Below are 22597 nucleotides of genomic sequence, written 5' to 3'. Positions count from 1 at the left end.
TTCAGTATGGGATTCTTAAATGAATCTTGTGTCAGATAATAAGGCCAGCCATTAAAAAACATTATTGGGGTATTGAAATGAAAGAAAAAAAATAACAGGCAAAAATTAAACAAGGAAAATTAAGAAGCAGTTTGGCAAGAAGAAAACTAAACATTGAGTACATAAATGGGTAAAGGACATGAACAGACATTTGACTAAAGAGGAAATACATAAAGTTTCTGTACATGGAAAAATTTAGCCCCTAAAAGTATTTTAAACTAGATTTCAGTTGTGAAATTAAAAATTTTTTCAATAAAGAAAAATCTTAGTTTTATTGCCTTGTCACTCAGAATTATCAGCTCATATCTTGCATTTTTAAAGTGTAATTTGGTAATAGGCATTAAGCGTAAAAACCTCTTTCTAAGAAACTAAACTGTATGTTTAAAATGAAATGACACAAGGTTAAAAAATTTTAAAGGTGCTAAATTACGATAATTTTTATAAAAGGAAAATGGGTCTCAAATAGATTCTCTCTGATAGAATTCTGTACAAACATTTGATGTTAAATGTTCTCAAAGAAAATGACTTCCAAAGAAAAAATTTTAAGTGTAAGTGAGGAAAATATCTTAATACTGTGTAAGCATTTTCTGTTCAACTTTATAGTGCTGTCACAAGTTTTGCTGTTGTTATTCTTGATCTAGTTAGTTATTTCATTTTAGTTAAGAGATTTTACTAGGAGGTGTAGGTGAGTTGGGAAAAGGAACCTTAATTGCAGAACAGCTCATATACAAGACATTGAAGGCATGAGTCTTGAATGTTGCATTCACTGCTGAACTCCATGTCAGGTGGTGGGTGCCTGGCACACGGCACGCGTTCAAGAAGCATTTATCGTAGAGCCACAGTGCACACGAACTTTGACTCTGGTTACCCAGAGTTAATAATAGCAGGGGAGTGCTTGAGTTAGGAGGTGAAAAGTAGGCTTTAACATTATACCTATCATAAATTTGTTGGACTTTAGGTAGGAAGTCAGGGATGAAATATACATAAATAGTGTCATTGGTTGTTTATAGGATTTGGAAATTTGGTTAAAAAGTTTTTCACCAAAATTTTATACTTTTCTGTCTTTTCTAACATTTCTCCAATAAGTATGCTTTTTGCAATAGGGAAAATTTCACTGTAGAAGATTAATGAATGTTATGATTTTGATAGTTCCCTAATAGGGAATATTTGTGTGATGTAAATGTGGATTAGGACTCCTCTACCCCTTTTGATCAACAATTAATTTGTGGCTTGGATTTTAAAACCGTTGTATAGATTAGGGGCCTAATGAATATCACTTACGTTGATGAATTTTCACTAGCAATATAACATGTTCCTTTTGTGGATTTGAGTATACTTTTTCCCTGAAAATATAATTTTGCCTTTATGTGATTTTAAAAGTATATTATCATGTTACCTTTTATTTTTTTCTTAGGAAAGTCTCTAGACCTTTGACTATTAACAATTTCAATCAATAAGTTAGTGGGGAAACTAGGAATTCATTATCCAGAAACTCAATTCAGATGTTTAGACCATATACTTTCTGCAAATGAAGAACAGATTCAACAGATGCCATTTCTTCATTTCATTGTATTTATTACATGTAAATGCTAGGCACCATCTACATACTATGTGTCTTGAAATTTTGCACAAATGAAAAAGGTAGCTTACATTCCTTTTGGGTTTGTCAGGTGGATCCTACTTGGTAAAATCTTCGGTCTTCCTAAAAGGTTAACAGGTTCCATTTTGGAAATTAACTTCTGTATCTTTTCAGTGGTACAGTGGTATTGAATTTTATACAGATGCCGTGGGAATTGGGACCATGTTTATTATAATATGTATTTTATGTATAGCCAAATTATTTTAAATATTTAAAACAGTAATCTTATTCTTTAATTTTGCAGTTGATAAAAATGGTGATGTATGCATTTCTATTCTTCATGAGCCCGGGGAAGATAAATATGGTTATGAAAAGCCCGAGGAACGCTGGCTGCCTATTCACACCGTGGAAACCATCATGATTAGTGTCATTTCTATGCTGGCAGACCCTAATGGAGACTCACCTGCTAATGTTGACGCTGCGGTAAGGTGGTCACATGCACACATCTCCCCTCCCGTTTAATTAAACTTGATTAGAACTATAGTAACTTTATAAGTATATATGTGTGGATGTGTATGATATATGTTTCTATTCATTTAATTTTTTCATGAATCTGTACAAAGATAAGTAAGACGTAACTAAGCTTTACCCCTAAATATTTGTACCTGCATCTTTTAAGAATAAGGACACTAGGGGATTCCCTGTTGGTGCAGTGGTTAAGAATCCTCCTGCCAATGCAGGGGACATGGGTTCGATCCCTGGTCCAGGAAGGTCCTACATGCTGTGGACCAGCTAAGCCCATGTGCCACAACCTCTGGGCCTGTGCTCTACAGCCCACGAGCCACAACTACTGAAGCCTGCGCGCCTAGAGCCCGTGCTCCACAACAAGAGAAGCCACCTCAGTGAGAAGCCCGCGCACCACAATGAAGAGTAGCCCGTGCTTGTCGCAACTAGAGAAAGCCTGCGAGCAGCAACAAAGACCCAACGCAGCACCCCCCAAAAAAATAAATTAAAAAAAAAAAAGGAATAAGGACACTATCCTATATAACTATAAAACAGCTGTCATACCTATGAGAACTTATTATCAGGTCCCTAGTAGGTCCATATTATTATTCCCAAGCTTTTATTTTTAAAACTTTCAGACCTACAAAATGTTGCATTAGTTATAAACACCCTTAAACACCCCTATACCCTACACATACAGGTTCACAAACGTGGACATTTTACAACGTTGTTATTATCATTATTATTATTTGCTAAACTGAGAATACTTTACAGATCTTTATGTTTAAGTATATACTTAAATACTTCAGCATGTATCTCCTAAGAACGAAATGGGTGGGGCGGCAGAATCCAGAATTTTAGGAACCCACATTGCTTTTGAAAAATTAATTAATTTTGGCTGTGTTGGGTCTTCGTTGCTCCACGAGGGCTTTCTCTAGTTGTGTTGAGTGGGGGCTGTTCTTCATTGTAGTGCTCGGGCTTCTCATTGCGGTGGCATCTCTTGTTGTGGAGCATAGGCTCTAGGCGTGTGGGCGTCAGTAGTTGTGGCACATGGGCTTAGTTGCTCTACGGCGTGTGGGATCTCCTGAACCAGGGCTTGAACCCATGTCCCCTGCATTGGCAGGTGGTTTCTTAACCAGTGCGTCACCAGGGAAGTCCTCACGTTACATTTTGTATTCGTTTTATTTATTTTTTACTTATTTATTTATTTTTTATTTTGTAAAGGTTGGTATTTCTTACCATTTTACTGTAGGTTTCTCATTTTTACGTTATTGTTTTTATTTTCTTTTTTTTGGTCTTCTCTTCCTTCTCCTTTTCTTTTTTTTAAAAATTATTTTATTTATTTGTTAATTTTTTTTGGCTGCACTGCACTCCACGGCATGTGGGATCTTAGTTCCCTGACCAGGGATCGTACCCATGCCCCCTGCAGTGGAAGCGTGCAGTCTTAACCACTGGACCGCCACAGAAGTCCTGTATTCATGTTTTATTAGTCTCCTTTAATCTAGAATAGTCCTAGTTCCTCAGCCGTCTATCCTTCTTTAACAATCCTTTTGTTCTAATTCTTATTCTTGGAAACTTTGTTAGTATATGTGAAAGCTGGGAGATTAAATTCACCTTTTTGCCTTGTTATTTCAAACCTACATAAAAACTTGGGTGAAATCTTACATGTAGAAAAACACTACATATAATAACCCCCTTTCAAATCTCTGGCTTTGAATTTTTGAATTTAGTAATTGAATTGAAGTAAACACTGGCAGAAAACCATTCTAACTTCTAATAAGTCAAGTATCAGTCCAAACAACATAAGGGGCGCATGTGTGCAGAATTGGTTTCACTCAAGAGTGTGTGAGTAATAAGCCAGATGTTAAACTAAGAGTGAAAAAAAAAATAAACTAAGTGAGTTGGAGGAAGAGGGGTACCATTTAAATGCCAAAGTGAAGAAGTAATTACTTTCAGTACCAATACCCACACTAGCAGCTCTAATTCTAGTGGTCTTCAGTATATTTATATAAAATCTATATATCATCGTTATTATTTTAGGAAGGTATTAATTTTGGGTGTAGGTAGGAGGAAGGGCCAAGCTATTGAGTCATACAGACTTTCTGTCAATCTCTTTTCAGCCCCACTTCATTTATTTATTTGTTTGGCTGCTCCAGGTCTTAGTTGCGGTATGTGAGATCTTAAATTTCAGCATGCGGGATCTTTAGTTGTGGCATGCGGGCTCTTAGTTGCAGCATGCAGGATCTAGTTTCATGACCAGGGATCTAACCTGAGCCCCCTGCATTGAGAGCGTGAAGTCTTAACCACTGGACCACCAGGGAAGTCCCTCAGCCCCACATCTTTTTTTTTTTTTTTTTTTTTTTTAAATATTTATTTATTTATTTATTTGGCTGCACTGGGTCTTCTTTAGCTGTGGCATGCACCTCACCCCCACTTCTTACTGACTTCTCAGAGCTGTCATTTCCAAACTTTAACTTCAGAGTTCTGTTCAATAGGTCCTTTTCCCTCCTTTGCTGGGGTTCCATTGAGACTCCTGTAGGCTATTACTTTCTCTCCTCTAATGTACGTTTCATTGTTCTTCCATCTACTTTTGGTCTTCCAGAAGAAATTTCTCCCCGTTATTAGATGATTTTAATGCCATTTTCTTTGACAGTGAGGATTTATACCTTAAAAAAATAATTCCGGTATGATCATTTTAATAGGATCTTAGGAGAGCTAAGAGATAAACATATGTGCTTTTTGGTCTATTGATTCCGTAGGTTCTTCACATGTAAAATGCAGATGATAACACCACCCATCTGGTCATCCACAGTGTGTGGCATAGTGGATTCAACAAATGGCGACTCTGTTATTAGCTAGCTCCTGCTTTGAACCATCATCTACCAATCTATCTTCTACCTAGAAGTCATCCTTGCCCAGTCTTGTGTGTCACCAGAGAATGTCAGTCAAATTATATATCTAAATTCCTTTCCACCCCTCTGCCATTGATTTGAGTCCTTTTAACTTCTTACCTACATTATTGTAATAGCTTTCTATCTCATCTCCCTGCTCTCAGTCTTACTTCTCTCTGCTAAGTGCTCTTTTTAGGTGATTTTTTTTTTCTTTCTTTTCTTGAGATTGACCTTCCTTCTTTTCTGGAATTGACCCTTTCTCCTTAAAATTTCTTAAATATGATAATGAGGTAATTACAGACAATAACATTTTATCCATAAATATTTCATCAAACATCTCCAGATCTCTGTAGATGTTAGCATTATAGTTTATCTCATAATTTATTATAATGATTGGCTTTCTGGGGTGCCTTGCTTTGAGGGCAAAAATTGTTGTTCAAATCTCTTCCTCTGCACAGGCAAGTATTGAAGATTTCTGTAGTCTTTGCTGTCCCTAAATGGATGATATAGCGGGGGGAAAAAAGGGCTGGGCATTTTTGTGAGAATTTCCTGGTATTTACATGCTAAGTAAAATCAGCTCTATTCTCCTGTGAAACTATGCTGGTGCTGTTTTGTGTTCCATTTTTATGGGCCAGGCAGTGATAGTGATATTGTCACTGTCATGTGTCCCACCCCCTCATCCCCCCGCCCCCACTAGAAATAGTACTCAGTATCATCTCAGTATGATGCATTACACCCATATACTTGATATTGGAGGCACTGTTATGTCTACTTTATTTTCTGGTTGCTACCCAGTAGGGAGAGTTGGTGATCCTTCAGATAGCCTGGATATCTTATTTGTAAGTCGTAGCTTTCTTTTTAGCATAATACAAAACTGCTAATGATCTTCAGGGCCTTTTCCTTTTTTAAAGAGACTTTTGCCTGTAGAGGTCATTTGCATGTATCTTAGCAGAGTGCCTTGCAAAAGTGTTTCTTGACTACTTTTCTACCTTGTCAACTTTTTAACGTTTTAAAAGTATTCACATTACCAAAGCATTACATTCAAAATTAAAGTTAGTATTTGAGATTGTAAGAGGAGTTTACATAAAATCAGTTGCTGTTACTTTTGTACTTACAGAAAGAATGGAGGGAAGACAGAAATGGAGAATTCAAAAGGAAAGTTGCCCGCTGTGTAAGAAAAAGCCAAGAGACTGCTTTTGAGTGACATTTATTCAACAGCTGTAACTTCACTTATTTCAGGGTAAGTTCATTTAAAAAGTCATCCTATTCTTTTGCATTTTTATACACGTCATAAATGTTTTTAGAAATTGTGTGATTTGGGTATTTGAATTGCTTGTTTTCATTGGCCTCATTTTTTAGTGGTAGTATCCAGTAGTCTCTTATTTCTCAGCAGAAATAGTGTCATCCCCTTGTTTTTTCCTTCAGTAAATACAGCTGTTTTTTACTAGATATTCTGTGTTAAACTGGTTGTTAGTATGGTAACAGTCTATTTCTTTTCACTGATGGTAAAATTTCTCATTATAAAGTTCTGTTCTGTTTTTTTTTAAAGCTAAGTTTCCTCCGTTTTACCTTTTGGTTTGCCATCTTTGACTAAGCTAGGCATTGAAGTTTCTTGTATCTTCTCATACTGTGCTATATGAATAAAGAATGACTTAAATTTTTGTTTCCCAGTTTTTTTTAAAGAAGGATCATATTTTATATTAAACATCTACCTTTCTTGTTTTAATTGGTCTTTATCTCCTTGTTTATTACTTATAGGGCCAGTAGGAAAATTTTCCCTTTTATTGTATACCGTCTGTCCACAAGTCCGTTTTAAGTCTAGCAAGGAGCCAAAGATAGCAGCCACCCATCTGGCTTAGAAGAGGACATGGTGTAGATGAATTGACCAAATGTGTGATATTTAAGTTATTTGGTTTCCCTTTTTAAAATCAAATATCGAGGTGATAAAACCTGTGTATGAAACGTAGCATCTAAAAAATCAGAATACATGATACATCCCTGTACCTGGCCACCTATTTTAAGCAAAAGAACTTTAGGAATTCCCAGGTGGTCCAGTCAGTGGTTAGGACTCCGTGTTCTCACTGCCGAGGGCCCGGATTCAATCCCTGGTGGGGAACTAAGATCCCACAAGCTGTGTGGTGTGGCCAATCAATCTATCAATCAATATTAAAAAAGAAAAAGAACTTCATTACTACTTGTTACATCTCCTATATTCCCCTCCTACCCCATCCTTTTTTCATATTCCCAATTCTTTGTTTACCATTGCTTTTCTTCATAATTTCATCAAGTTTGTATTCCTAAACAACATATTCCACGTTTTTGAACTGAATATATGTGAAATTATAATGTATGCATTCTTTTGTGACTTTTAGCTCATCATTATATTCTTGAAATTGGTCTTTGTTATGTGCAGTTATATTTCTTCTGTTTTCACTGTTTAGTATTTCATTAGATAAATTACTCTTGATTCTCATTGCATTGTTTCTCTATTTTGGGCGGGGTTCTTTTGTTTGTTTTGCTTTTTTTGTTGTTGTTTTGTTTTGTTTTTGCTTGGTGTTTTTGTTTGTTTGTTTTTTGTTCTTTTGGGTTTTTTTGGCTATGCCTCCTGGCTTGCAGGATCTTAGTTCCCCAATCAGGGATTGAACCTGGGCCCAGGGCAGTGAAAGCACAGAGTCCTAACCACTGGACCACCAGGGAATTCCCCTATTTTGCTCTGTTTTTGCTATTACAGAGAATGTGGCTATCCTTGTTTCTTGTTGCAGAGATACTACAAAAGTTTCTTGGGGGCTTCCCTGGTGGCGCAGTGGTTGAGAGTCCACCTGCCGATGCAGGGGACACGGGTTCGTGGCCTGGTCCGGGAAGATCCCACATGCCGCGGAGCGGCTGGGCCAGTGAGTCATGGCCTCTGAGCTTGCGCGTCCGGAGCCTGTGCTCGGCAACGGGAGAGGCCACGACAGTGAGAGGCCTGCGTACGGCAAAAAATAAAAATTAAAAAAAAAAAAAGTTTCTTGGGTGTATACCTAGGGGTGGCATTAAGTTAAAGGTATATGCACACCACTTTGAGTAGATAATGCCAAATTGTCTTCCAAAATGTTGCATCTATTTATACTCCTTTTGGCAAGGACAAGGATTCCATTTGTTCCATATTCTCTTTAACATTTGATATTATCAGAGTTCTTCAAAGTTTGTTTTCCCAAAGTTTTTGATCTGGTGTAAAATGATATGTCATTATGGACTTAATGTGTGTTGCCTTAGTTACCAATGCAATTGCGTATTGTAACATGTGTTTGACCATTGACACTTCCTCTGTGAAATGCTTATTCTGGTCTTTCCTGTTTTTCAGTAAGGTTATTGATTTGTATCCTTGTCAGTTCACTTTTTCCATGGTGTCTTTGGATGAACAAGGTGCTTAATTTTAATGCAGTTTAATTTTTTAGTTCTTTCCTGTATGCATTTTACTTTTTGTGTCTTAGTTTCTTCCCTGCCATCAGAAAGCTACTATTGTATACTGTCTTCTAAAAGTTATTATGGTTTTGCCTTTCACAAATGTGTTGAATTCACTGAAATTGGTTGATGTATGGTATGAGTTGGAGTTCAACTTTACCCTTTGATTCCCCCTAATATATAACTGTTGACTGCATCATTTATTTACAAGTCCATCCTTTCACCACTGATATGCAGTGTTGGTTATGTTGTAAAACTACATTCCAGGTATGTGTTGATCTGTTTCTGACCTTTCTAGGTTTCCTTAGTTGGCTTGTCTATCCTTGAACTGGTATCACAGTGTCTTAATTTTTATTTATGATTTTTATGATTAAACGTATCAAATGCAAAGGTAAACCAGAAGTTAAGCTAAAGTCTACCCACTTTTCATTCTGTTTTCATGTTTGATTATCTCTAAGTTTCTGAAAAGACTCATATCTACTTTTAGATCTTGTTATAATAACCTAAAATGCTGAAAATTAACTTTACTTCTCTTTGTTCCCAACAGATATAGCAATAACCTTGCAGTCTTCAAATTATTTCTGTTTTGTTTATTTTTGCTAACAGTCCTGTCCTGATTTCATTATCATTACATCTAATACCTCCCACATGTCTAGTCAGTGATCCTCATCTTTTCTTTTGACTCTTGCTTTCCACCACCTTAGGTCAAGTTCTTGTTACTAGTTGAACATCTTTTGTGTCGGCCTGCACTTCATCCTAGATATTTGTCCTGGATACAACTGCCATGTTAGTCTTCACGAAGCTCAGCTCATTTATTGCATTGGTTCTTTTATGGGTCGGACAATATCTTAGGAACAACAAGCACTTCAGGGCTTGTTTTCCTTACCCATACTATTTTCCAGTCAGAAAAGAGCTTGGCGACAACAACGAATTGAGAGGAAGGAAATAATAGGTTGAAGCCTAAGCTTATGTGTGATTTTACCTTATAAACAGTACTTTATAAATTTAGGAAATAAGAGTTTTTTTTACCTTGATAGTATATTGCAAATAAAATAAATAAGTACGAATGAAGTGTCACAAACTAATTTTGTAAGGGATTATATATTCTTTGTTGGTGGGATTAGAGTTAATTTATACTTGATCATAACATACACGTCTTTAAAGTATACTTATCAAGATTAAGGTTCATGTAAAAAGAAGATGGAGGCAAATAATAATGTTGAATCAAAATACCTCCTTGCATAGAATAGGTTAATTGAAAAACAGTATAATATACTGTTAATGATGAAACTAAACTGAGAACTTACAATTAAAGGTGTAGGAAGCAATAACTGGAAATCTTGGCAAACAGGTCAGCACTGCTTACACATCCTTCTTTAAAGTTGCAAGTCCTACATATAAATTCATTCGTGCATTGTAATGGCTGTGCACTGTTGTAGAAGGGTGTGTGTGGCAGCTGGACATTAGATAGGACAGAATTTTGAATTAAATTAATGCTCTAATATTTTAATGGTTAATTTTAGTTACTATTCCTAACTTATTTTGTTACTATTAAGCTCAGGCTTCTGTGTAAAAAATTATAGTCTTTGAACTGTGTGTTTTTCATCGGTAAGAACTGAGTAAACGATTTTGCATTTTGTTTTCAGTCTGAAGCTCATCCTCATCATGAGGATCCTTTGGCCCACCTATGGCCAAAGACAAACATTCTTTGGGAAACATTGATTAATAAGTAATTAAGGGGAGTTTCCTGGTGGTATAGTGGTTAAGATTTCACTGCCGTGGCACAGGTTCAATTCCTGGTTGGGGAACTGAGATCCCACAAGCTGTGTGGTGCCGCCAAAAAAACAAACAAACAAAAAAGTAATTAAAGCAGACGTACTTAACTAGCATTCAGGGACCCAGTCTTGTCTATTGTATGTTGATTAACAATTACTAGTAGCTTCCCTCTTATGCTCATATAGTCCCCCTCTTTCTGAAATGTATCTCGTCATTCATTCAACTCAAATACTCGACCCATTTCCCGTGCCAAGGGTCTGGAATGTGTGTTCTGTTTCTTTTGCCACTTGAGATGAGGTCCATTTCAAATTTCCCTTCTTTCATGAAGTTATTGCTCTTCATCCCCAAGCAAATTCTTCCCTTTCTGAAGTACTGTAGCACCTAGAGTCTTAACTTTTAGCCATTTATGAATTTGTCTTACTGCTCTTGTTACATATGATATGATGCAGTTGGGAAATAATGCCTCAGTAATACCCAATTCCAGTCATCTGTTTGGATTGCACTAAAAGTGAAATCATTTGAAAATTAAATTAAGAAATCACATCAGACTCCATGACTTAACTAATACCTTCTATAAAAGGGCCTATGTTTTACTCATCTACCTAATGCACAGAACAAGGTAAGCTGTAGGGTTGAGGTGCCCACATAATCTTTATTTTTTATTATTATTATTTTTTATAAAGTTATTTATTTTTACTTATTTATTTTTGGCTGCGTTGGGTCTTCGTTGTTGCGCGTGGGCTTTCTCTAGTTGCAGCAAGTGGGGGCTACTCTTCGTTGTGCGCGGTCTTCTCATTGCGGTGGCTTCTCTTGTTGCGGAGCACGGGCTCTAGGCATGCGGGCTTCAGTAGTTGTGGCACGCGGGCTCAGTAGTTTTGGCGCACAGGCTTAGTTGCTTCGCGGCATGTGGGATCTTCCCGGATCAGGGCTCGAACCTGTGTCCCCTGTGTTGGCAGGTGGATTCTTAACCACTGCGCCACCAGGGAAGCCCCACATAATCTAAATGTCTCTGTCATTACATGATTTTTATGCCCATGGCTATACTGTAGAAACCTGTTGCTTTGTGGCAGATTTAGCGAGCTCTAGTCTATCACTCAAACTCTTCTTTTTTTTTTTTTTTTTTTTTTTTTGCGGTACGCGGGCTTCTCACTGCTGCGGCCTCTCCTGTTGCGGAGCACAGGCTCCAGACGTGCAGGCCCAGCGGCCATGGCCCACGGGCCCAGCCGCTCTGCGGCATGTGGGATCCTCCCGGACCGGGGCACGAACCCGTGTCCCCTGCATCGGCAGGCGGATTCCCAACCACTGCGCCACCAGGGAAGCCCTCAAACTCTTCTTAAAGACTTGCTTTTTTCATGCACTTTCTGAATATCCTCAGTCTCTGTAGTCTTGTGATAGGATGATGTGAAATAAAACCCACAAGAAGCACTTGAAAAATGTACATTCTATTTGGGTTGAATGAAAAGTAAATTTAATTTAGTATTTTTTAATGATGTAATTTTTTACATCAAAATCTATAACTTATATAATTTTCTTTTAACTGGAAGCATTAGTGTTGATGTACTTGATCCAGATTTTCTTTATTTTACTTTTATTGTGGTAAACACACAACCTAAATCTACCCTCTTAACAATTTTTATGTGTACAGTATTGTTAACTATATGCACATTGTTGTACAGTATATCTCTAGAGCTTTTTCATTTTGCACGACTGAAACTTCTCTACCCCTTGAACAACAACTCTCCATTCCCCCTCTCCTCAGGCCTTGGCAACCACCACTTTATGTTTCTATCAGTGTGACTACTTTAGATACCTCATATAAGTGTAATCATGTAGTATCTGTGTCTCCTGTATAAAGATTATTAATAATTAATAACCATATCCTTTTTCTAATTCAGGTGTGGGATGGGATGAAGAGAGAGGAGATAGGGAGAAACAAATCCTCCCTTTCCCATAGATCAGCAGCATGGCCACATTCTATACCACTAGACAAAAGGACTTTGGTCTTTTGGTTCTGTATCAAGGCTAGAGGGATTGTATTAATTCTCTGTTGCTGTGTTACAAATTACCTAAAATTCAGTGACTTAAAACAGCATTTCTTTTTTTTTTAAGTGTCATTTTATTTTATTTTATTTTATTAATTAATTAATTAATGCTGTGTTGGGTTTCTGTGCGAGGGCTTTCTCTAGTTGTGGCCAGCGGGGGCCACTCTTCATCACGGTGCGCGGGCCTCTCACTGTCGCGGCCTTTCTTGTTGCAGAGCACAGGCTCCAGACGTGCAGGCTCAGTAGTTGTGGCTCACGGGCCTAGTTGCTCTGCGGCATGTGGGGTCCTCCCAGACCGGGGCTCGAACCCGTGTCCCCTGCATTATCAGGCAGATTCTCAACCACTGCGCCACCAGGGAAGCCCTAAAACAGCATTTCTTATCTCATGGTTACCATAGGCCAGGGTTCCATGTATGACTTGGTTGACTCTTCTGGCTCTGGGCTCCTTATAATGCTGCAGTCAAGGTGTTGGTTGGCACTGCAGCCATCTCAGGGCTCAGCTGTGGTGGGTGGATCTGCTTCCAAATTCAGTCAACTGGTTTTTGTCAGGTTTCTATTCCTTATAGGCCATTGACTGAGTCCTAAGTTTTTTGTCACATGGGCCTCTTCATAGGTCAACTCACAACTTGCTGGTTGGCTTCATCAGGGAATAAGTAAGATGATAAGAGAAGATAAGCTATGGGTGTAGTGGATGTTACTGTCTCTGTCCAGAGGGAAATAATCATATCCCAGCCTGCTGGGCATGTTGCCTACTGATAACTCATAGCTGAGTTGCTTTCTAGGAGTGTTGCCCTTAGCTAAAAGAGATCACTTGCCCAAGTTAGTCCCCTTCCCCAGAGGCCACTTGCATCCAAGGACTAGTTGGTTTGGGTAAGGGATGGGTTGATACAAAGGCTTGGACTTTTTTCTCAATTTGGGAATTATCTGAAGGGCCATTCCAGTGTGGGATTGACTGAAGCCTTTATTTCAACTGCCCCCCTCAGTTCATCTTCTTCTTCTGCTTAGATCTATTTCCCTCACTCTTGTTTTTGGAAGCACTTCCCAGTAAACAAATACGTGTCTGAGAATCTGTTTCGTAGATAACCTCACCCAGGATAGTAGGCATTGTGTAACCCAGCACAGTTAGATAGAAGATTTTCTGCCTTACCTCGTTGCATATGTGTACGCATGAATCTAGAGTCATTTCTCACAAATAGAAGTATATGTGGCTCCATGTATACGGCTTCTGTTCCTCCTAGGTGGCCATATTTTCTTCATGGCTTATTTGAGACCACATTTGGAGTACGTGATTATCACAATAGGACCACATCCTTGATGGGTTTCATATTCAGATCATTTAAGGATTAGCCTCCACATCTCACCCGTATCTCCTTAAAATTAGGGCTCCTTAAACGTTGAGGCTTTCTGATCTCTTGTGTTACAGTAAGATTATGAAGAAAAGTGCAGACTCTACTGAACCTGCTTCAAGGATGCATCCACCTCACTCCCACTAATACAGGTGATCTATAGTGATCTTGTTGACTGAGGTAAGGAGGAGACTAAGCTATCTCCAGTAAATTTTAAAACATAAGACAGATAGGAAAAACAAATATCAGAACAAAATACAGGAGAATATCAAGGTAGAGAAGGATTTATTAGGCACCAGTAACACCCATAAAAGGAAAAAATTTGATAAATTTGGCTGTATCAAAACCAAAAACTTAAATATTATGACAAGACAAAGTAAACAAATATAAGCGGCAAACTGGGAAAAATTTTCTGTAAATCTAATATTCAGGATTTCTATCTAGAATCTACAGACTTTTGCAAAGCAATAAGAAAAATATCAGCACAAAGGACAATGATATGAATAGATAATAAATAGAAGCAAAAAGAAAGATGATTGTTGTTATACATGCAAAAATTAATTCAGCTGTATTTGTAAGCAGAAATACGAAGTTACAGGGGATGACATCAAATCCATCAGGTTGTCAAAAACCAAAATGTCCAAGAAACCCAAGTGTTGGTGAAGATTTCGGGAAGTGGTGTACCTGAAATACTGGTATGAGTGAAGTTGTTCTGTCAACATTGGAGAGCAATTTGGTAATATCTACTCAATTTGAAAACACGTATCCTGCGATTTAGGTGTATAGGTTAGAGAAACTCCAGCACATGTGTACAGAGAGACATGATACAAGGATATTGCTTGCAGTATTGTGTGTAATTTTTAAAAGGCCTATCAGAATTGATCAGTTACTATTAATATCAGTTACAATATTCTATTGTATCAGCTAAAATACCTAATGTAGACTTAGTAATATATAATCACATGGTTAAATCTCAACACAAATCTTTTTTTTTTTTTTTTTTTTGTGGTATGCGGGCCTCTCACTGTTGTGGCCTCTCTCGTCGCAGAGCACAGGCTCCGGACGCGCAGGCCCAGCGGCCATGGCTCACGGGCCCAGCCGCTCCGCGGCATGTGGGATCTTCCCAGACCGGGGCACGAACCCGTGTCCCTTGCATCGGCAGGCGGACTCTCAACCACTGCGCCACCAGGGAAGCCCTCAACACAAATCTTGAGTAGGAAAAGCAATTTGCAAAAAAAAGTATGATATCATTTATGTAAATTATAAAGTAAAACCAACTATATTTTATTCTATCATAGTTATCCGATAGAATAAAAGTTTTTTTAAAAAGAAAGGACTAGAAGAAATATATAAAATTCTTAAAATTTGTAGTACTACTTAACTTTAGGGAGGAAGAGAGGGACCTGGGAAACAAAGGGGCTTTGCCCTGTTTTTTTTTTTTAAACTGTCAATCTTCCAGCACATTTGCCTCACCTTCTTCCCTCTCCACAGAAAACTAACGTAATAAGGAAACCAGGGGCTGCCTGTTTGCCACATCCAAAGGCTTAATTTTAGTTTAGTGGGTTTTTTTTGGCTGCACCATGAGGCGTGTGTGATCTTAGTTCGCCCGACCAGGGATTGAACCTGTGCCCCCTGCAGTGGAAGTGGGAAGTGTTAACCACTGGACCGCCAGGGAAGTCCCTTAGTTTTGATTTTTAATCTCTGTAGCAATTGAATTGAATTGACTATTGATCTCCCTTCTAGAAACATCTTCTCTAACCCATAAATATCATGGCTCTATTTTGGTTCCTTCTGAATTTGACTGCTACCTTTATAGTTGCAGCTATATATAAGGGAAAGTAAATCTCTTTTCCATCTCAGCTCCCCAGTTCTGCTATCAGAAGTAAACACTGTTTAATCTTTCAGAAATCTTACTCTCCCCCTAACACACATGTACACACAAGTGTGATTTTGTGTCTGTGTTTATAACATAAATGTATACATAGCATACACTCTGTACTTTCCATTTAACATTGTCTTGATATTTTACTAGCTCAATAATGTATATCTGCTTCCCTTTTAACAGTTGCATGTTATTAAGGATTAAGATTTATATCTTGAAATGAGAGGTAACACCAAGAACAGCTGACCCTGAGCTCATTTCATTTCTTGTTAATGAATATTTACAAAGGCACTGTTTTCTTGGGAAAGAAGGGGCTCTGTAGGAGTACCATAGACATTATCCAGGCCATTAGAGAGCTGTTCACCTAGCCAGTTAGACCAGGCATAAAAAAGGTTAAACCACTCGCAGAGCTCTAGTGGGAGTAGAAACACGGTGCAGCTTTGAGAAAGTATGACTGATACTGAATGGTTAGGACAGAGGTTAGACGTAGGGCTGCGGGTGAGATTAGAAGTCTCTAGAGTAGAGATGACCATTCATTTGGTATAGAGAGCAGTACATACTAGGGCCAAAGACAGCATCTTGCACAATTTCCACATTTAGGGGACAGAAACATGTGGGCTGCCTGGTCACAAGGAGGAGAGCTAGGAGAGTGAGGTATTACCGACCTCAGAAAGGAAGTGTGTGGATGGTCACCAGTGTATGACATAAGGAAAAGAAAAAGAATAGTTCAGTTTGGGGGAAAAACAGATGGATTGGTGATAGGGGGAGAGTTGTTGTTTAGTAAGTAGTATATTTGGTGGCAGTGTAGAATGAATTGGAACTTTTGGAATCATCTGTGTGAAAGATAATGGGGAAAACTTCCTTGATATACTAAGCTATTTAACTCATGGACTGCTTTCACTTAAGAATGGTTGAGCTTATTGGGACACTTACCCTTGAATGACGAATTACTTTCAATATTGTCTTTAACATCAAAAAGTGTTAAAAAAAAGTGTTTTTTTTTTTGGAAATCACGCTTGTCTGCTTTTTATTTTTTTAGGCCTTTTAGAAAGATTAAATTGTGTAGCCACATGGAAAACTAATGATTTGATTCTAGTTTTAGAAATAAATGGAACAAGACACTTTCCAACTAAACCATCTCCAGATTTGTAGGTTAGAAATCAAGAATAATGAAGTGTAAGTTTGAGGCAAAAAATAGATACTTAAGTTATTTTGTAAAGACATACAGTTGATATAATTTCCATTAATATAAAAATGGTGTGATTTTTTAACAAAGTCACACAACAGAAGATTTATTTTAAACCAGAAATGGGATATGCTTACAAATTGTAAATGACTGTTTTAGGTCAGCACCGTTTATTTGAGTGTTATGCAGGTAATTCAGTTTCACATTTCTCTTTCTAGAGAAAAGAACAACAAACTTGCTTTTTCTGTACCAAGGCCTTTTGTCTGTTTAGAATATATTTTATTTAAAGGCGGGGCGGGGGGAATAGATTTTTCTTTTCCTGCTGAAGAAGAAGCTAAAGCTATTTAAAGCTGGGTCCTAACTACTAAAAGGCTCAAATACCTGATTTTAGGTAGTTAATGACTTTCTATAGTCAGTCCTCTCGAGTATTTTCCTTTAAAACCTCACATGGAAACAGGTTTTAAATGGTTCTTTTGTGACCCTGAAATTTCTTGTTCATATCATAAGGGAATGATTACTGAATGCCCGAGCTCTATACCCAGTTCTTTTTCAGCCCTGAGAGGTTAACTGGGCAGGGGTAAATTTGGGTGTGATATGTAGTCTTTGGAAAAACACTTAAGTAACATAACCTAAAAGTTACAGTCCTATTCATAATGATTTCTCTAGAGTATCAGTCTATGTCTTTAGATTTTCTAATAAAACGTGTGCACATATGTGTATCTGTGTGCAAACAATAGAACCTGATTGCTGGTGAAGGTGGTATATTCATATTTGGTGGATTCAGTGCTTTGCTGGGGACCATTTACATTGATTGGTATGAGCCCTTTGGAGAGAAATTTAGCAGTCATTCTACTTCTCAGGAGCTGTCTTAGGGAGGTAGTCTAAATTCAGGAAATAGGCACATGTTCGGCCATAGATAAGCCCACAGCTTCCTTCTTGCCCACATCAGACCTCTGGTATGGTTGAATTCGGGTGATTGTAATATTGATCAATTCATTCGGGGATTTAGAAGACACACTGAACTTTTCACACGTCTGGTGTGAGTTAAATATTTGCCATGGCTCTAAGTACATTTGGCTTCATTGTTAGGAGTTTAAAATTATATCCCTTGGATTCCCAGTCATCTTCTATTAGACTTCTTTGTGACCAGCATTGGCTTGGCAGGTGATACAGACTTCAGTGTTTCTGGAGTACTTGATCCGATGTAATAGTAATAGGTATTCTCCTCCCCTGCTCCCGCTACATACTCAAAGGACACATTCATATAATAAAAGCTCTGAAAAGTCCAATCATTTAATTAGACTTTTTTTAATTTAATTGAAACTAGTGTTTTTTTCTAACCTTTTGAACAGGAAACTCTGCCACTTATTAATTAGCTCTGTGACCTTGTCTCTCTTTTCTCTGTAAAATGGGGGAAACCTCTTCATATGGTGATTATGAGCATTACATGAGATAAGTTTGTATAGCACTTTGTATACTGCTTGGCACATAATAAGCACTCGATAAGGTGGTAGTTGTTTTTATTTAGCTGTGGTTCTTCTAGTCGAATTGAACACATGAGATTAGCAGATACAAAACAATAGGGAACTCTAATTGGGAGAGGTCAGTTGTCAGAGGCTTCACGGATAATATAGGTTTGGACTGAACCTAGAGAAATCTAAGTTAAAGCTTAGTAATAGAACTTTCTTCACTGATGGAAATAATCTATATTTGCATTGTCCAACATGGTAGTCAGTAGACATACTGAGCACTCGATATGTGGGTAGTGTGACTGAGGAACTAAATTTAAAATTTTATTAACAATTATTTGAATTTAAAATGAAATGGTTGTATGTGGCTATCATATTGGAAAAGCACAAAAGTGAGCTTAAAGTGAAATGAAAAATTTGTTTCCCAAGAAATGGAATACAAATAAAAATTTCTAATCAATCAATTCTTTTGTAATTTATAAAATCATTATATAATGCTGTTTGCTTTCTTGTAGGTCTCCAATTGAGAAACATGGCACTGTTTTTCCTGCACTCTACCCACCTATTGCTGGACTTCTGTTGTAACAAGTTGGCAAACACTGGCTGGAACTGGGCTGCAATAAAACATGCCAGTATCAATGCTGACAAGAGCCTAACAAGTGCCAACTTACAGATGATTACGCATTTTGAATTCTAATGAACTGTTTTAACCTTCAGGAAGAATTGTAAAGACCTGTACATAGCACAACATGATCCGGATAATATATATACTGTTCATGTACATCCACAAACACACCTTGTACCAAATAATGCTTTCTTGTAGTAGAATAAGAATCGTGTAAATTCTAAAAGATTTTAGCAGGTTTTCTTTCCCTATTCATTGTTTCTTATCAGTTTTAAAAGACTCCTTAAAGCATGTCAGATAAAAAGCAATTAGGATTAAAAGTTTCCATTTAATTTCCTTTAAACCATTGAGGCTTCATTAAACTCTTTTCACTTACTAAACTTTGTATCTTCTTTGTTTTGACACACTCCCCTTTGCTTTTGTCTCTTCTGTCTGCCAGGATCATTTAGTTCAAATACTGAAACACTCAATAAGCAACTACTTGATTTTTAATGATGACTTCAGAGGAATGGTCATCACTAGGTGCTTCATCCCTTTTGTATTATACTTGCACCCATCTCTTGGATTGGATATAGCAATAACATTTTTTTCATTGTTGAGAGCTCTTGAATTCAGTCATTATCCCCAAGAACTAAAAAGAGTTGGTTCTGAATTCAATTCAGATTTAAAATGATTGAAATTTACCCCAAACAATACAAAATTCTGATTTGGTTTTATTTTTGCCCTCAGTTACCTAATGTGAAGGTTGGATGAATAAAGCATGCACAGCTGCAGGCTTTCTACTTAACTTCTGGGTTTGCTATTAAAAATGCTGTTTACCCACACACCCTTCTCCTTAGCTCTTCATATTTCTTTGCCTCTATCCTCTATACTGCAGATTTTTCTCACCTATTGTACAAAGAAATTGCGATGTATATTTTCATGTAATTTGATTTTGGAATTCTGTCTCCTTATGTAGTGAGTTCTTCCAAAATATAATTTTTTTCCAATAATTGTCAAGTTGTTGGCTTTTATTGTATTGAATGAAGGTTATAATACTGAGTGCCAGAGAAGTGCAGTTTAGAAAAATCTCAGGTTGTTTCCTTATGCAAACAAATTTAATACTTGAAAATCACATGGCCATGGCAGTATATGTATTGGGTTCTGTATAGATTCTTATGTGAATCCCAAAGCATTACAGGGATGTAAAGGCTTTGTTATTTGACATATAGAGATTTTGCCACTGACATACTGCACTTGGATTTTTATTACTGTTTGAGCATAAGTATATTTCATATCATAAGTTTTCAAAAATAATTTCAGGAAATGTAAAATGAGCATGTGCAGTGTTAAAGGTGTGCCCAGGTTCCTCTGTGTTTGGTGTGAGGCTGGGACTTGGAGGTAGTCTTTGGCATATAAGGGATAGAACTTGAGACAGTACCTGATGGGACATGGTGATTAATTGTGAGAATCAGTGAGAATTGGTGCATCTCTGCTCTGGGGGGTTTGGAGAAATGCTTGGGCAGAAGAATGAAAGGATTCCTGCAAGGAGCCAGTCCTTTATGAACTTGCATGTCTTTTAAAGCAGAAGTAAAATAATTGAGGATGTAGTCACAGTAGAGAGTGATTTTTCTAAATGTCAGTCTCTTCTTCACTCTGAAGCATTAAAAAAGCCCATAAATGTGTAATGGCTGAATGTGAAATTGTTTGATTCATTGCAGCCCAATTTTCTTCAAGAACTTGGCGTGTGACTTTACTTTTTCAAAGACTCTGTAAACACTGTTGCCCCAAAGTGCCAGCAGTACTGCATGCCTACCTGGGACTTTGAATGCAATCCCTTTTTATTCTTAAATCAGAAATTGTTCACATGGTGCTTGCTTGTGGCAAGATGGAGTCTGAATTTTGTTCTCCTATTGCTGTAATTCTGCTAGCAATCTCTTGAGTTAAAACCTGGGATTTGACTCTTCAGAGAGGAGCAAATGACCTAGTAACTCAGGGACAACTATTCTTGAACTTTAAGTGCCACATTAATGCAGTTACTTTGGTGTAACCATGTGTTCTTTAGGGCTAGATCATGGGGGTAGAAGGAGAGCCAGGAATGAGTGCACGTCTCATGACACCCCTTTCCACCTGGTGCCCTGAGTGTGCTACATATGGAAACACAGGCCTCGAGAGATGTTTTGGCTTCTTTTCCTCTGTCAGAGGTGTCATCTGTGCCTTTCCCAGTGTTCATCTGACTGTGAATCTAAATGCCTCTACATTTGATATTAAACCACACTCAAGTGACACTGATCCAGGTGGCTTTTGTCCCAGCAGTGCCTCATCATTAGTGTGAGTCTTGTCTGCTTTAGGAAAAGGATTTTTCTCCCTGACCTCGTGCCAACCATCAACAACACCTGCATAGTCTTATGGATTGTAGAACCGTTGCCTGTTTCCTAAATTTATTCCAAGTTCTTGTAAAGGCTTATCGATTTCAGTCTGTGCTCATAATAGGATGGATGATCTCAGTGGCTTTCTGGCCTCTTGTGAGTTTAAAATCCAAATGAGGTTGGTTTTCTTGTCATTACAAGGTAATATTTTTGTGAGGTTATTCCACTAGTTCTGTGATTACTTGGGTGTCATAGTGTCTTTAATGGCCTTCATTCTTGGTTGTGAAATTTTATTTTATATGCTCATTCACCCTCTACAAATCTCCCCGTTTGGGGTTGTGGTGCCTGTGTATCTTTGCCTGTCTGGTCCCCAGTTGGTGGAATTACCTTTTGTGTACTGCCACTTCTCAGCATCTTTGAAATTTGACATAATGTTGCTTCATTCCAGTTTTTTGTTTGTTTGTTTTTTTTTTTAGTTCTGTAATTTGTTGATTGTATTTAACTATGTGAGTTCTGTTGTGATGTTTACTGTATTGTAAAGCACCTCGATCATGTGATGGGTGCTCTATAAATCAATAAATGATGACTTAGAGGCTGTATCATGAGCTATTTTGGTTTCAGGATGCAGGTCTCCAAAGCAAGTTATGGGATTCTTTCTATATAAACAGCACATGATAGCAAAGGGTCCACAGGGGAATCTAGATAAAAAAATTTTAAAACCTTATTTAAAGGAGGAACCAGAGGGTAGGAAGTTCACTTTACTTCCAACCTGATATAACGGTCTTAAAATTTCCAGTACGCGGCCAACCACCATTCTTAATCAGAATTTCGTGCATGCTGATTTAGAACCTTATATAAAATAAAATGAGCACATGTTAGAACATTATTTGGGATTTTGTCTTTGGCCTAGACTGGTTCTACCATGAAGATAAGCCAAAAGGTGAAGAACCCAGTCTCAAACGTCAACTGGAAGAGAACACAGGCACCATCTCAATCCCCACCTTCCCTCCTCTAAACAGATGGGCAAACTTGGCCCCAATACCTGCCCAGTACCACTCAGTAAGTTAGTGGCAAATGCAGCAAGAACTGAGTACTTTTTTCCTTTTTCTGGAGGACTGCAAACCACAACAGGATTCAGGATGTGAATGTTCAGCTTTTCACCCTGCATCTTTATCTATAGTTTATATGGATTTACAGTGTTAGGTGTTGAAAGCTTGTTTGTCTTGATAGAAGTTGCCAGTGGTTTTAAGGCCTCTTCCTTACAAACTCTGAGAAAAGAACATGGAGCCTAATTTCTTAATCACAAGAAGAAAATCCTCCTTGAGAGCAGTTTGGGGAAAATGGGGGCTCATTTTTCAGGGTTTAATTTTTCTGAAAAATATATTTGAAATAAAACTATTATAGAAAGGTCTAGATGATGTCCCTAAACTTTAAATATCAGTTGTAAGCATAATCATCTACTTGAG

At 37.7% G+C, this 22597-nt stretch overlaps 1 protein-coding gene across 5 annotated transcripts in view; it reads left to right on the top strand.

The window, feature by feature from the left end:
* Positions 1-21728, top strand: part of UBE2G1 (ubiquitin conjugating enzyme E2 G1) — a 104057-nt gene extending 82329 nt beyond the window's left edge. For 2 of the 5 annotated variants that reach the window (XM_004267021.4, XM_033423172.2), the window contains 3 exons: positions 1923-2101; positions 6131-6253; positions 18674-21728. In XM_004267021.4, coding sequence (XP_004267069.1) covers positions 1923-2101; positions 6131-6217 — 266 coding nt within the window. In that variant the 3' untranslated portion in view covers positions 6218-6253; positions 18674-21728. The other 3 variants (XR_004481917.2, XR_004481916.2, XM_049702613.1) reach the window with 3 other exon arrangements.
* The last annotated feature ends 869 nt before the right edge of the window (positions 21729-22597 follow it).

This window comes from Orcinus orca, chromosome 19, assembly GCF_937001465.1.
Source record: "Orcinus orca chromosome 19, mOrcOrc1.1, whole genome shotgun sequence".
Taxonomy (NCBI): Eukaryota; Metazoa; Chordata; class Mammalia; order Artiodactyla; family Delphinidae; genus Orcinus; species Orcinus orca.
The sequence above is the reverse complement of the archived record's forward strand: the minus strand, read 5'-3'. Positions and strand labels throughout refer to the sequence as shown.